Genomic DNA, 12726 nt, shown 5'->3' with positions numbered 1-12726 from the left:
ATTGAATGAGACTAAATTTGATGTTGCCATGTTATTGTTTATTTGCTGGGGGTGTGAGGTCTGGTGGGGTGGCAATCTCCAGTGTGTGTGTGTGTGTGTGTGTGTGTGTGTGTGTGTGTGTGTGTGTGTGTGTGTGTGTGTGTGTGTGTGTGTGTGTGTGTGTGTGTGTGTGTGTGTGTGTGTGTGTGTGTGTGTGTGTGTGTGTGTGTGTGGTTGCGTGCTGACATGTGTGTATCTGTATGGGTGTGTGTGCAGCAGCGAAGGAGTACGTCACCCAGGCACAGCTGCTGCTCTCTCTTCTTTAGTGCTATCAGATGTATAATTAAAGGCCCCAGGGGCTAGCCTATAGGAACTGCTTTAATTACCTACCAAAGACAGGCTGCCCCAATGGGCTGAGAGCTAGAGGTAGATAGATAATGGTTATGGGTGAGGAACTTTGACTTAAGGGCCATAACGAACTGTAACCCCCTCTCTCTTCAAATTTAACAAGCACTCACCTAGAGCCACCCCCTCGATTCACTAAGCTCTGTTGTTCACAGTCACAGCCCCTATTACCAAATTATGCAATCCTGACAGTACACTCTAAAAAAAAATCTAATTGTTTCAACTAATTATTATTAAGTGACTAGTTCCGCAGCCTTTTTTTTGTGTTTACAAAAATTTCCGGTCCAGGTATTACCCCAAAAAATATATAATGAGTTGGCCCAAACTTACTGTAGCTCCACCTTGAGAAAATGAAGGCAAAGATTCAAGCAACTTAAAATGATGTGTTTGCTCAAATTGTCTCATATGTTCAATCAACTCAAAATTCTTATTTGGGCAACTTACCTAAAAAAAACCTGTGGAATTAGTTTCACACACAGTGCTTTCAACATAGAATATTTTCAACTTACATATTTGACAGTGTGCATTTTTACAGTCATTCATTCCCAACATGTCCTCACCTGGGATTTGAACTCACAACCTCTTGGTTCATGGCAGTACAATTCTCCTGCTACACCACCATGTCCTTGTCAATAGTGGAGTTCACCTCTATTGCTACACTTTGCACTTCAAAGTAAATCTCAGCTCTGTTAAAAGTACACTCAAGAAAAACAATTTTTATTTATTATAGTGATTAAGTAGTAATATTAGGACAGAGTAATATGCCAACTATTCAGAAAAAGTGTATAGTACCGGGGCCCCCTGTATATAGCTTCATTATTCCTTTGGTGTTACTTTTATTATTACTTTTTATTTTAGTCTACTTGGTAAATATTTTCTTCTTCTTGAACTGCACTGTTGGTTAAGGGCTTGTAAGTAAGCATTTCATGGTAAAGTCTACACTTGTTGTATTCGGCGCATGTGACTAATAAAGTTTGATTTGATTATCTGAGAATTGACACAGACATGGTGGTGTAGCAGGAAGCTTGGAATGCTGTGGACCGTGAGGTTGTGAGTTCAAATCCCACTTGAGGACATGTTGAATAATGATTCATGTAATAATGTATCTCAAATATGTAAGTTGAAAAGCAGTTTCCAGTTTCACATCCTCTTTTTAGTTAAGATGCTCAAATCATAATGTATAGCTGAATGAACATATGAGACAAGTTGAGAAAATATGTACTGCATTTTTGCCTATGTATAAGCAGGAAGTAGAAGCCTAAGTGTTGTTTTTCATTAGTTTACTGCAATTAGGGGAGGGCTGGTAGGGTTAGGAAAATATATATATATTTTTAATATATATTATTTATTTGTAAAAATATTTTTTCCATAAAAATATATGGGGGGATTGGAAATTATGCAGATAATTACGTTGATAGAAACCACAATTTATCTGCAATATTAAAGCTGATCTACCCCTTACAAAAATAGTTACTTAGTAATAATTAGTTGAAACAACTAAATTTTTTACAGTTAAATTGAAAAATCTCGCTCTCTCTTTTTCTCTCTCTCTTTCTCCCTCCATGTCCATCCCTCTCTCAGACCCTGTGGAGATGGAGTACCAGGAAGCTGTCAGTAAGGTGACTCTACAGCAGGTCGTGGGTGATCTGGAGCCCTCCACCGGCTATACCTTCTATGTGAAGGCCTACACGTCCCGCGGAGCCAGCAAGCCCTCCGAGAGCGCCACCGAGAGCACACTCGGCGAAGGTGTGCCTTGCAAACGCACACACTTGCACACATACACACATTTACATTACATTTACATTTAAGTCATTTAGCAGACGCTCTTATCCAGAGCGACTTACAAATTGGTGCATTCACCTTATGACATCCAGTGGAACAGTCACTTTACAATAGTGCATCTAAATCTTAAAAGGGGGGTGAGAAGGATTACTTATCCTATCCTAGGTATTCCTTAAAGAGGTGGGGTTTCAGGTGTCTCCGGAAGGTGGTGATTGACTCCGCTGTCCTGGCGTCGTGAGGGAGTTTGTTCCACCATTGGGGGGCCAGAGCAGCGAACAGTTTTGACTGGGCTGAGCGGGAACTGTACTTCCTCAGTGGTAGGGAGGCGAGCAGGCCAGAGGTGGATGAACGCAGTGCCCTTGTTTGGGTGTAGGGCCTGATCAGAGCCTGGAGGTACTGAGGTGCCGTTCCCTTCACAGCTCCGTAGGCAAGCACCATGGTCTTGTAGCGGATGCGAGCTTCAACTGGAAGCCAGTGGAGAGAGCGGAGGAGCGGGGTGACGTGGGAGAACTTGGGAAGGTTGAACACCAGACGGGCTGCGGCGTTCTGGATGAGTTGTAGGGGTTTAATGGCACAGGCAGGGAGCCCAGCCAACAGCGAGTTGCAGTAATCCAGACGGGAGATGACAAGTGCCTGGATTAGGACCTGCGCCGCTTCCTGTGTGAGGCAGGGTCGTACTCTGCGGATGTTGTAGAGCATGAACCTACAGGAACGGGCCACCGCCTTGATGTTAGTTGAGAACGACAGGGTGTTGTCCAGGATCACGCCAAGGTTCTTAGCGCTCTGGGAGGAGGACACAATGGAGTTGTCAACCGTGATGGCGAGATCATGGAACGGGCAGTCCTTCCCCGGGAGGAAGAGCAGCTCCATCTTGCCGAGGTTCAGCTTGAGGTGGTGATCCGTCATCCACACTGATATGTCTGCCAGACATGCAGAGATGCGATTCGCCACCTGGTCATCAGAAGGGGGAAAGGAGAAGATTAATTGTGTGTCGTCTGCATAGCAATGATAGGAGAGACCATGTGAGGTTATGACAGAGCCAAGTGACTTGGTGTATAGCGAGAATAGGAGAGGGCCTAGAACAGAGCCCTGGGGGACACCAGTGGTGAGAGCGCGTGGTGAGGAGACAGATTCTCACCATGCCACCTGGTAGGAGCGACCTGTCAGGTAGGACGCAATCCAAGCGTGGGCCGCGCCGGAGATGCCCAACTCGGAGAGGGTGGAGAGGAGGATCTGATGGTTCACAGTATCGAAGGCAGCCGATAGGTCTAGAAGGATGAGAGCAGAGGAGTGAGAGTTAGCTTTAGCGGTGCGGAGCGCCTCCGTGATACAGAGAAGAGCAGTCTCAGTTGAATGACTAGTCTTGAAACCTGACTGATTTGGATCAAGAAGGTCATTCTGAGAGAGATAGCGGGAGAGCTGGCCAAGGACGGCACGTTCAAGAGTTTTGGAGAGAAAAGAAAGAAGGGATACTGGTCTGTAGTTGTTGACATCGGAGGGATCGAGTGTAGGTTTTTTCAGAAGGGGTGCAACTCTCGCTCTCTTGAATACGGAAGGGACGTAGCCAGCGGTCAGGGATGAGTTGATGAGCGAGGTGAGGTAAGGGAGAAGGTCTCCGGAAATGGTCTGGAGAAGAGAGGAGGGGATAGGGTCAAGCGGGCAGGTTGTTGGGCGGCCGGTCGTCACAAGATGCAAGATTTCATCTGGAGAGAGAGGGGAGAAAGAGGTCAGAGCACAGGGTAGGGCAGTGTGAGCAGAACCAGCGGTGTCGTTTGACTTAGCAAACGAGGATCGGATGTTCGACCTTCTTTTCAAAATGGTTGACGGAGTCATCTGCAGAGAGGGAGGAGGGGGGATTCAGGAGGGAGGAGAAGGTGGCAAAGAGCTTCCTAGGGTTAGAGGCAGAAGCTTGGAATTTAGAGTGGTAGAAAGTGGCTTTAGCAGCGGAGACAGAAGAGGAAAATGTAGAGAGGAGGGAGCGAAAGGATGCCAGGTCCGCAGGGAGGCGAGTTTTCCTCCATTTCCGCTCGGCTGCCCACACACACTTGCACAAACACAAATAGAGCACCACCACCCCCCCCACACACACACACACACACACAGAAGCATATGCAAACAGCACACACAAAACTTGCGCACATACACACAAACGCTCACTTAATTGGTGGTAATTACATGGACCAAAAAATATTTTTATGAGTTGTTTATTGTAAAGGTTCTGTAAAACACCTACAGGAGTCTGTAGTACAGTAGCCACATACCTGACTGAGATATACTGAGAAAGTACTAAAGACCTGTTTTATAGACTAAAACATGGTTGATTTAACAAGCCTAATGGCTTGTGTGTAATTTAATATATCGTGTAGTTTGTTTTTGTTATGTGGATGTTTAGTGGATTCTAACACCACCGTGTGTGTTTCAGTGCCAGCACCCCCGTCACTGTTCATTAAATTGGTGAACAGCAGTGTGGTGCAGGCGGTGTGGGAGCCATCCTCGAAGATGGGCCAACATGAGGGCTTCAGGCTGTACTACAGGAGGGTCCACACCCCCCTCTTCACCGGACCACTCACCTTCACCCGCAACGTCACCCAGTACAACATCACCCAGCTGGGTGAGACAGGGGGACATGGGCTGGGGGTCATGGAGATGTGTTGAAGGGATTGTTACACGGTCAATGTGTTTAAAGCCATGCCTTGAATGATTGTACATTAGAAGCCAACTCTATTCATGTGGCTATATGTCTCAACTGCTCTCTCTCTCTCTCTCTCTCTCTCTCTCTCTCTCTCTCTCTCTCTCTCTCTCTCTCTCTCTCTCTCTCTCTCTCTCTCTCTCTCTCTCTCTCTCTCTCTCTCTCTCTCTCTCTCTCTCTCTCTCTCTCTCTCTCTCTCTCTCTCTCTCTCTCTCTCTCTCTCTCTCTCTCTCTCTCTTCTCCTCCCCTCAGATCCAACCCTGGTGTATGAGATTAAGGTTCTGGCCTTCAACCAACACGGAGACGGCAACGCCACCATGCGCTTCGTCTCACTGAAGGAGGCTGTGGAGAAATCAGGTGACGTCCTGCTGCACACGCAAACAAACACTCACGCAGACCAGGGCTCACACGTCCTGTAATCTTTTCAGAGCAGCGTTGAAGAGGCCTCATGCAGGCTGCTGTGTGTGTTTACAGCTCTCCGTTTGACTGGATCTCTCCATTGGTAGTCTGGCTGACAGCACTAGATTAGATTGGGGGTGTACTGTATGACAGCTCTGTGCTGTGGGCTTTGTTTCTCTGTGTGTATGTGTGTGTCACTGTGCTGCGTGGCATTGCTGTTGTCCTTACTGGGTTGTGTGTGTGTGTGTGTGTGTGTGTGTGTGTGTGTGTGTGTGTGTGTGTGTGTGTGTGTGTGTGTGTGTGTGTGTGTGTGTGTGTGTGTGTGTGTGTGTGTGTGTGTGTGTGTGTGTGTGTGTGTGTGTGTCTCTACAGTGCTGAACACCCCCTGTGACTGTGTGAAAGATGAACAGAGCAAGACCTCTACAGCCGGCATCATCATCGGCATCCATATAGGAGTCACCTGCATCGTATTCTGCATGCTCTTCCTCATGTTCAGCTACAGGGGGAGGTGAGTATTGGTGCAACGACAAGGAGGCTATGTGTGTCTGTGTGGGCTTGATCCTGGCATGGGGCCTGACGGTGTGTTTTTGTGGGAATTGTGTTCCTCCAGGTTGATGACGTGTAAGACAGTGCAGGCCACCCCCCAGGCCGGGCGTAACATTTCCCTAGAATCGTCATCCTCCTCCCAGGGGGCCCGGGCCTTAAACGGGGTGAGCAGGTCAGGCATGGAAGGGAATGGAAGCGTTGCTGGGAAGAGCAGGGGAGACAGTAACGAGCTGGAGAGACTCTTCTCAGGCCCGTCCCACTGTGGAGACCTAGCAGACTGTTCACGCATGGTGAGTAGAGGGCCTGACACCAAGTAGTCAACTGAAATCAAGTCAAAAGAGTTCAATTTATCCAAGTCTAGAATGATGCAATGGGCTAGATTTACGTTAGATTTACATTAGATTTACGTTAGATTGTCCATTTTCTATATTTCCATATTAAAGCTGGAATCGTTCATTGGTGAAACTGCCACGCCCGTTAACAATATTACAACAACAGCATAGTTACTGCAAACAACTAACACAGTTTTCCCCTCGTTGCACACGCGATAGAACAGCACTATTTGTACTGCAACTTTCACCTCGTCAACAGAACACCAGCAACGGCAGTGGGGCGGACGGTAGCGCTGTTTCCCCTACTACTCATTCCATCTTTAACTACATTACTGTGTGTGTGTGTTTCCAGTTGGATAGATCCCTGGTGTCCTGTGCGCTGGAGGAGACCCAGTTGTCCACTCTGCCGTTGGATGACTTCAGCCTTGTGGAGGACGACAGAGAGACGCAGTTCCAGAGGCCTCCAGCAGAGGGCCGGGGGGCCAGTGACAGGGCTGTGGCCGTGGTCACCCAGCAGGACCAGACCTGATGGAAGCATGAAGGTCAAGTCTGTGACACGGTCACAGTGTCACCTCAGACTCGTATCACACTCAGGTCGACCGAAGCATTTCCTTTCATATTCGTTTTTTCTTTGTGCAAAATAATTGTATTATTGGTAAGTTAATTAAGTCGCTTTCTGGAAAAGTTATAGGGTCTTGGACTCGTTCTTGGAGGTGTCCCCGGCCTAGGTTTTTGGTGCGCTTTTGTGATGGACGGCTAGGTTTTATCTTTGGCAGGTGAATGATGTGTTCTTGTATTTTTTAACTTCCTTCATTTTCTGGTTGCCGGCAGCACACAGAATAGATGTCCAGAATGTCTTTGTTATACACTCGTCATTTTATCTCAGAATTGAATATGTTTTTATTTCTCTACTATCTCACAAAATGGTTTTTAAGTTATTGGCCTTATTTCTACTTTTTCTTTCAATGTCAAAGACTGCTGCCTCCTCTTAGCCTAGCAAGGATTCCATTAACGCATCCAACGAAGACGCAGGCCTTCTTCCACTGATTTCATATATTCTCTGTCTCAGGACTTTTATTTTCAGTGATATCGTTTTTTTATTTTTTTATTAGTTCTCGGCCTTCATGCAGGTTCTCAACTTTCTCTGTGAACCTTAGGATTCAACAAAAACCTACCTCAGCCGGAATGAATGTGACGTGGGAAACCTTTTGGATCCGTCTTTTCCCCCTGCGTTCAGTTACTTTTACATGTAGAGCGATCGGTTCGTAAAACACGAGAACAGGTGCCACGCTACCTCAGATGTCAAGAACCGCCGCTCTCCTGCTTGTCGAAAGCCGGAAAAAGGAGAGAGAGAGAAAATCTAACGGAAAGCACTTCAAAACGCTGAAGTCCACGTTCTACCTCAAGATAACAATGTTGTAGTTGTTCTTTCTTTCATAATGAAACATGTACTTCTGTTGTGAGAGCTCCTGGCTTCCCTCCGTCAATGAATTGCTGTTTGTGGATATGTCAGTACCTCATGCAAGTTGACAAGTTGATATTGTTGTATGTATTCTACTTGTAAAAGACATTTTTCAGCGTTTTCCATCGTGTTTGTCTGAGATATTTTGTCTTTGTTTTATTTGAATCTTAGTTGCTTCTGTTGATTGAAAAGACTGTTAGCGTTGCACTGCACTGCCACTAATCATTTCAGGACAGTTTTACTGCTATGTGAGAACTGCTGCAGATATTCCATTGGGCAGGTGAGGATTTAGTTACATTTACACTTGATTGAGACATACATCATATGTGTATTTATGAATGATTGCGTGATGGAACTGTATGTGTGCACGCGTGCGTACTTGTCTGCCTGCCTGCGTTTCTGTGTGTGTGTGTTTTTGTGTGTGTGCAGATACCGAGTGAATGTGATGTATTAAGAAAATGAAGCACAAATGTATCACAATGTCAGTCTAGGCATTGACAACCACAAATGTTAATGTACCAGATACCAGGTAATTGGCTCTTTAATTGACCATAGAGTCGTTCTAATCTGATTTTTGGCCTGCCTGTCACTCACTCGAAGCTGTGGCACAGTGCACTCCTTTGTTATATTTAATCAGGGCTCAAATCAAATCAATTCCCTTCTGTCATAAAGGAATAGCCCAGACTTATCGAGCCTGTCCATCCCAGATCTCTCATTCCATCCCTCCTCCACACTGACAAATGAAAGTGCTTCAGGAAAACCTTTATCACACTGCTGCATGTAAATCCAGAGGGAGATGGTTTAACAGGTGGACCACAGGTATTAACTCACAGGTCTGAGTTCAGTGTGCTCATGCTGTCATCTTCCTGAGCAAACACACAGTCAATTTGATGTTATTAGACTTGGATCTGATCCAGGGTCAGACCTGGGAGTGCCACCACCACTGCTCCACCTGTTCCTCCAGAACCATGCTCTCTGGAGCTGGAGCTTCCCTGAGGCAGAGCCAACCTGAGCCAGGCCAGTACTCTTACGGTAGCCTGGGTTAGGGCCGCTGTCCGACAGACCCCCTGTCTTCTCCCTGGCTCTCTCTTCTGCAGAGATAGATCCCCTATGAACTCTATGCTCTCTACTGTGTCTCAGTCACGTAATGGCCTAAAGCAGTATTACTCTGGTACCTACCTCAACCCCGACACGACAGGCCTGCTCTCAGGTTGCACCTTTTCACACTTCTATATGTGCATAAATATAGACCTCACACACATAATGACACACACACTCCTAGGGAAGGGAGGATGTCTTCAGGGCCTTGTGGTAGTGCAGTTGTGCGACTGAAAAACAGTTGTTTTTGTCTTTATGCTTAGCTTTTGTGGATGTGAATGTATCACAATTGTTTTTATTACATTTTTGTTGTATCAGAAGCTTTTACGTTTTTGTTTTTCCACTCAGCCTTGACTGTCTTTGAACATGTGTCTGTTATGGACTAATAAACGAGGACATCAAGCACTCACTGCAAACTGTAGTATAGCTACTCAGTATAAACTGTAGTACAGCTACTCAGTATAAACTGTAGTACAGCTACTCAGTATAAACTGTAGTACAGCTACTCAGTATAAACTGTAGTACACCTACTCACTGCAGACTGTAGTACAGCTACTCAGTATAAACTGTAGTACAGCTACTCAGTATAAACTGTAGTACAGCTACTCAGTATAAACTGTAGTACAGCTACTCAGTATAAACTGTAGTACGGCTACTCAGTATAAACTGTAGTACAGCTACTCAGTATAAACTGTAGTACAGCTACTCAGTATAAACTGTAGTACAGCTACTCAGTATAAACTGTAGTACGGCTACTCAGTATAAACTGTAGTACAGCTACTCACTGCAGACTGTAGTACAGCTACTCAGTATAAACTGTAGTACGGCTACTCAGTATAAACTGTAGTACAGCTACTCAGTATAAACTGTAGTACAGCTACTCAGTATAAACTGTAGTACAGCTACTCACTGCAGACTGTAGTACAGCTACTCAGTATAAACTGTAGTACGGCTACTCAGTATAAACTGTAGTACAGCTACTCAGTATAAACTGTAGTACAGCTACTCAGTATAAACTGTAGTACAGCTACTCAGTATAAACTGTAGTACAGCTACTCACTGCAGACTGTAGTACAGCTACTCAGTATAAACTGTAGTACGGCTACTCAGTATAAACTGTAGTACAGCTACTCAGTATAAACTGTAGTACAGCTACTCAGTATAAACTGTAGTACAGCTACTCACTGCAGACTGTAGTACAGCTACTCAGTATAAACTGTAGTACAGCTACTCAGTATAAACTGTAGTACAGCTACTCACTGCAGACTGTAGTACAGCTACTCAGTATAAACTGTAGTACGGCTACTCAGTATAAACTGTAGTACAGCTCCTCAGTATAAACTGTAGTACAGCTACTCAGTATAAACTGTAGTACGGCTACTCAGTATAAACTGTAGTACGGCTACTCAGTATAAACTGTAGTACGGCTACTCAGTATAAACTGTAGTACAGCTACTCAGTATAAACTGTAGTACGGCTACTCAGTATAAACTGTAGTACAGCTACTCAGTATAAACTGTAGTACAGCTACTCAGTATAAACTGTAGTACGGCTACTCAGTATAAACTGTAGTATGGCTACTCAGTATAAACTGTAGTACGGCTACTCAGTATAAACTGTAGTATGGCTACTCAGTATAAACTGTAGTACAGCTACTCAGTATAAACTGTAGTACAGCTACTCAGTATAAACTGTAGTACGGCTACTCAGTATAAACTGTAGTACGGCTACTCAGTATAAACTGTAGTATGGCTACTCAGTATAAACTGTAGTACGGCTACTCAGTATAAACTGTAGTATGGCTACTCAGTATAAACTGTAGTACGGCTACTCAGTATAAACTGTAGTATGGCTACTCAGTATAAACTGTAGTATGGCTACTCAGTATAAACTGTAGTACAGCTACTCAGTATAAACTGTAGTACGGCTACTCAGTATAAACTGTAGTACAGCTACTCAGTATAAACTGTAGTACAGCTCCTCAGTATAAACTGTAGTACAGCTACTCAGTATAAACTGTAGTACGGCTACTCAGTATAAACTGTAGTACGGCTACTCAGTATAAACTGTAGTACGGCTACTCAGTATAAACTGTAGTACAGCTACTCAGTATAAACTGTAGTACGGCTACTCAGTATAAACTGTAGTACAGCTACTCAGTATAAACTGTAGTACGGCTACTCAGTATAAACTGTAGTACAGCTACTCAGTATAAACTGTAGTACAGCTACTCAGTATAAACTGTAGTACAGCTACTACTCTTTTACTCCCAGAAGCCTCCTCACAGATGATCTGCAGCAACAGGTGTTTGTAAATACAGATAATGAACAGTCACCAGTTCTCACCCCTGATTTATTGCAAGGGATTTCTGCACTCAAAATAGATGGAGTAACTCCATTAGATATGAAATACTGTACCCTTGATATAAAACATCTCCTGTAAAGACACACACATATTCCTACCTTCCTAGGCTGCAGTCATCGATTGAATTGTAGTCATTTGTTGGTCCAATATGTTTGAGTTAGATCGTTTAGAGCAGCCAGTGCTCTCATCCCTTTGTAGTTGGCTGATTAGAGGAAGTGTGTGCAGCGCTTGGTCCATTCTAGATTTGATATGGTAGCGACACAAGCCTGAAACGGACTGGTTAAATAAATGGGACGCCTGTGTTAAAGCCGGGCTGTAGAACTGTGTTTCTGTTAGACTATCTATTGTACAGTTGTAATGCACATTACATTCCAGAGACTGTGTGTCAGTGTGTGCTCCTCCGGGCAGAGAGTTTTTATTGTACGATGCAGTAGAAGTCGTTGTTGTTAATGCTTTGCATTGTTGCTGAAAACGTGGAACCAGAACTCGCCTGCCGTAATTCTGTACTTTGTGTTTGTTTGTTTCGTTCACCGTACGTTTCTTTTATTGTCTCGCGGGTCTTCATTTCTTGTATTGTTATTGTACATGATGGTAGATTTACATTGCAAGTCTTAGTAAACAATAATGATAGTTGTCAAACTAGCAGAAAGAAATGCCTCAAATGTTACACGCGTGTATTTATGAACTGTTGATGTAATATTCTCTAGTGCTTCTTTAAAAGCGTAAAAGATGTTTGTGAGGAGGGGTCTCTCCAGAGAAATCAGAGGTACTTTTTCTTAATAATTTACGGTTAATTTCCGATGCTGGAAATTGCCAACATCTCATCCATGATTTGACAGGTTTTAGTGCCATACAGTGCACAACTTATTTACCCTTCACCCAGAATGCCGAGCTGTAAAATGGGGCGTCATGTTTACATGATTGATACGATCATGATTCTCCCAGTGCTTTTACACTCCTATAGATCAATGTTAAGAGCTGCCCTCTGTGATCAACTGCTGAAGCTGCTCTAGTCTATTCTGACTTATTACCACTCCATTGGCTGGTGAGATGAGATTCTCCCGCTATCTATTCTCAGCCCTGCTTCTTCCTCTCGTGAGATTCCCATCCGCTGAGTTTGTTTCTCTGGACAAAGAGAGAGTGGGCTGACTGTGCTCAGGGAACGTCTATCTAATCCTTGTGTTGTATTCGCCACAGCGGAATATGGACTGGGCGCTCCACTATGAGAGTCCATGTCATTTAGTACAATCTTCCTCTCACAGTGCTCTGACTGTGCCCTATTCAACCAGTTTAGGGGGAGGGACTGCCTTTTTTTGTTTATCGACTAGGCAAATAATCAAGGAGATAATCTCTCCACTTTCACACATACTGAGCAGATAATGGTAATCCTCCATGCATGAAGATGTGTAGCCTCTGTGAGCCACGTATATAGGGATTCATGAATTAAGTTCACAACCGCTCTTCTTAGTACGGTTTTGTCTCCTTTTGTCTCTCTTCCTTGCCCCTCTCTGTAATGCCACCTCTCCCTACACACACACACACACACACACACACACACCAGCGACACACACACATCTTTGTAAAGAAAGGAGTGTTTGTCAGAATTACCCCAGTGCCCCAGCTCTCCCCAGAGAGAATCAGGGGAGAGACATTAGCTGGTTTATCTCTGG

General features: G+C 44.6%; 1 protein-coding gene across 1 annotated transcript in view; it reads left to right on the top strand.

Annotated features, from left to right (window-relative positions):
- The window catches only part of LOC118394153 (immunoglobulin superfamily DCC subclass member 3-like), a 118654-nt gene extending 109805 nt beyond the window's left edge, over positions 1–8849 (top strand). Inside the window, exons 9-14 of the mRNA XM_052462155.1 lie at positions 1966–2130; positions 4589–4777; positions 5108–5212; positions 5627–5762; positions 5865–6090; positions 6485–8849. Coding sequence (XP_052318115.1) covers positions 1966–2130; positions 4589–4777; positions 5108–5212; positions 5627–5762; positions 5865–6090; positions 6485–6661 — 998 coding nt within the window. The 3' untranslated portion in view covers positions 6662–8849. The remainder of the gene's footprint in view (positions 1–1965; positions 2131–4588; positions 4778–5107; positions 5213–5626; positions 5763–5864; positions 6091–6484) is intronic.
- The last annotated feature ends 3877 nt before the right edge of the window (positions 8850–12726 follow it).

This window comes from Oncorhynchus keta, chromosome 14, assembly GCF_023373465.1.
Source record: "Oncorhynchus keta strain PuntledgeMale-10-30-2019 chromosome 14, Oket_V2, whole genome shotgun sequence".
Lineage (NCBI taxonomy): Eukaryota > Metazoa > Chordata > Actinopteri > Salmoniformes > Salmonidae > Oncorhynchus > Oncorhynchus keta.
The sequence above is the reverse complement of the archived record's forward strand: the minus strand, read 5'-3'. Positions and strand labels throughout refer to the sequence as shown.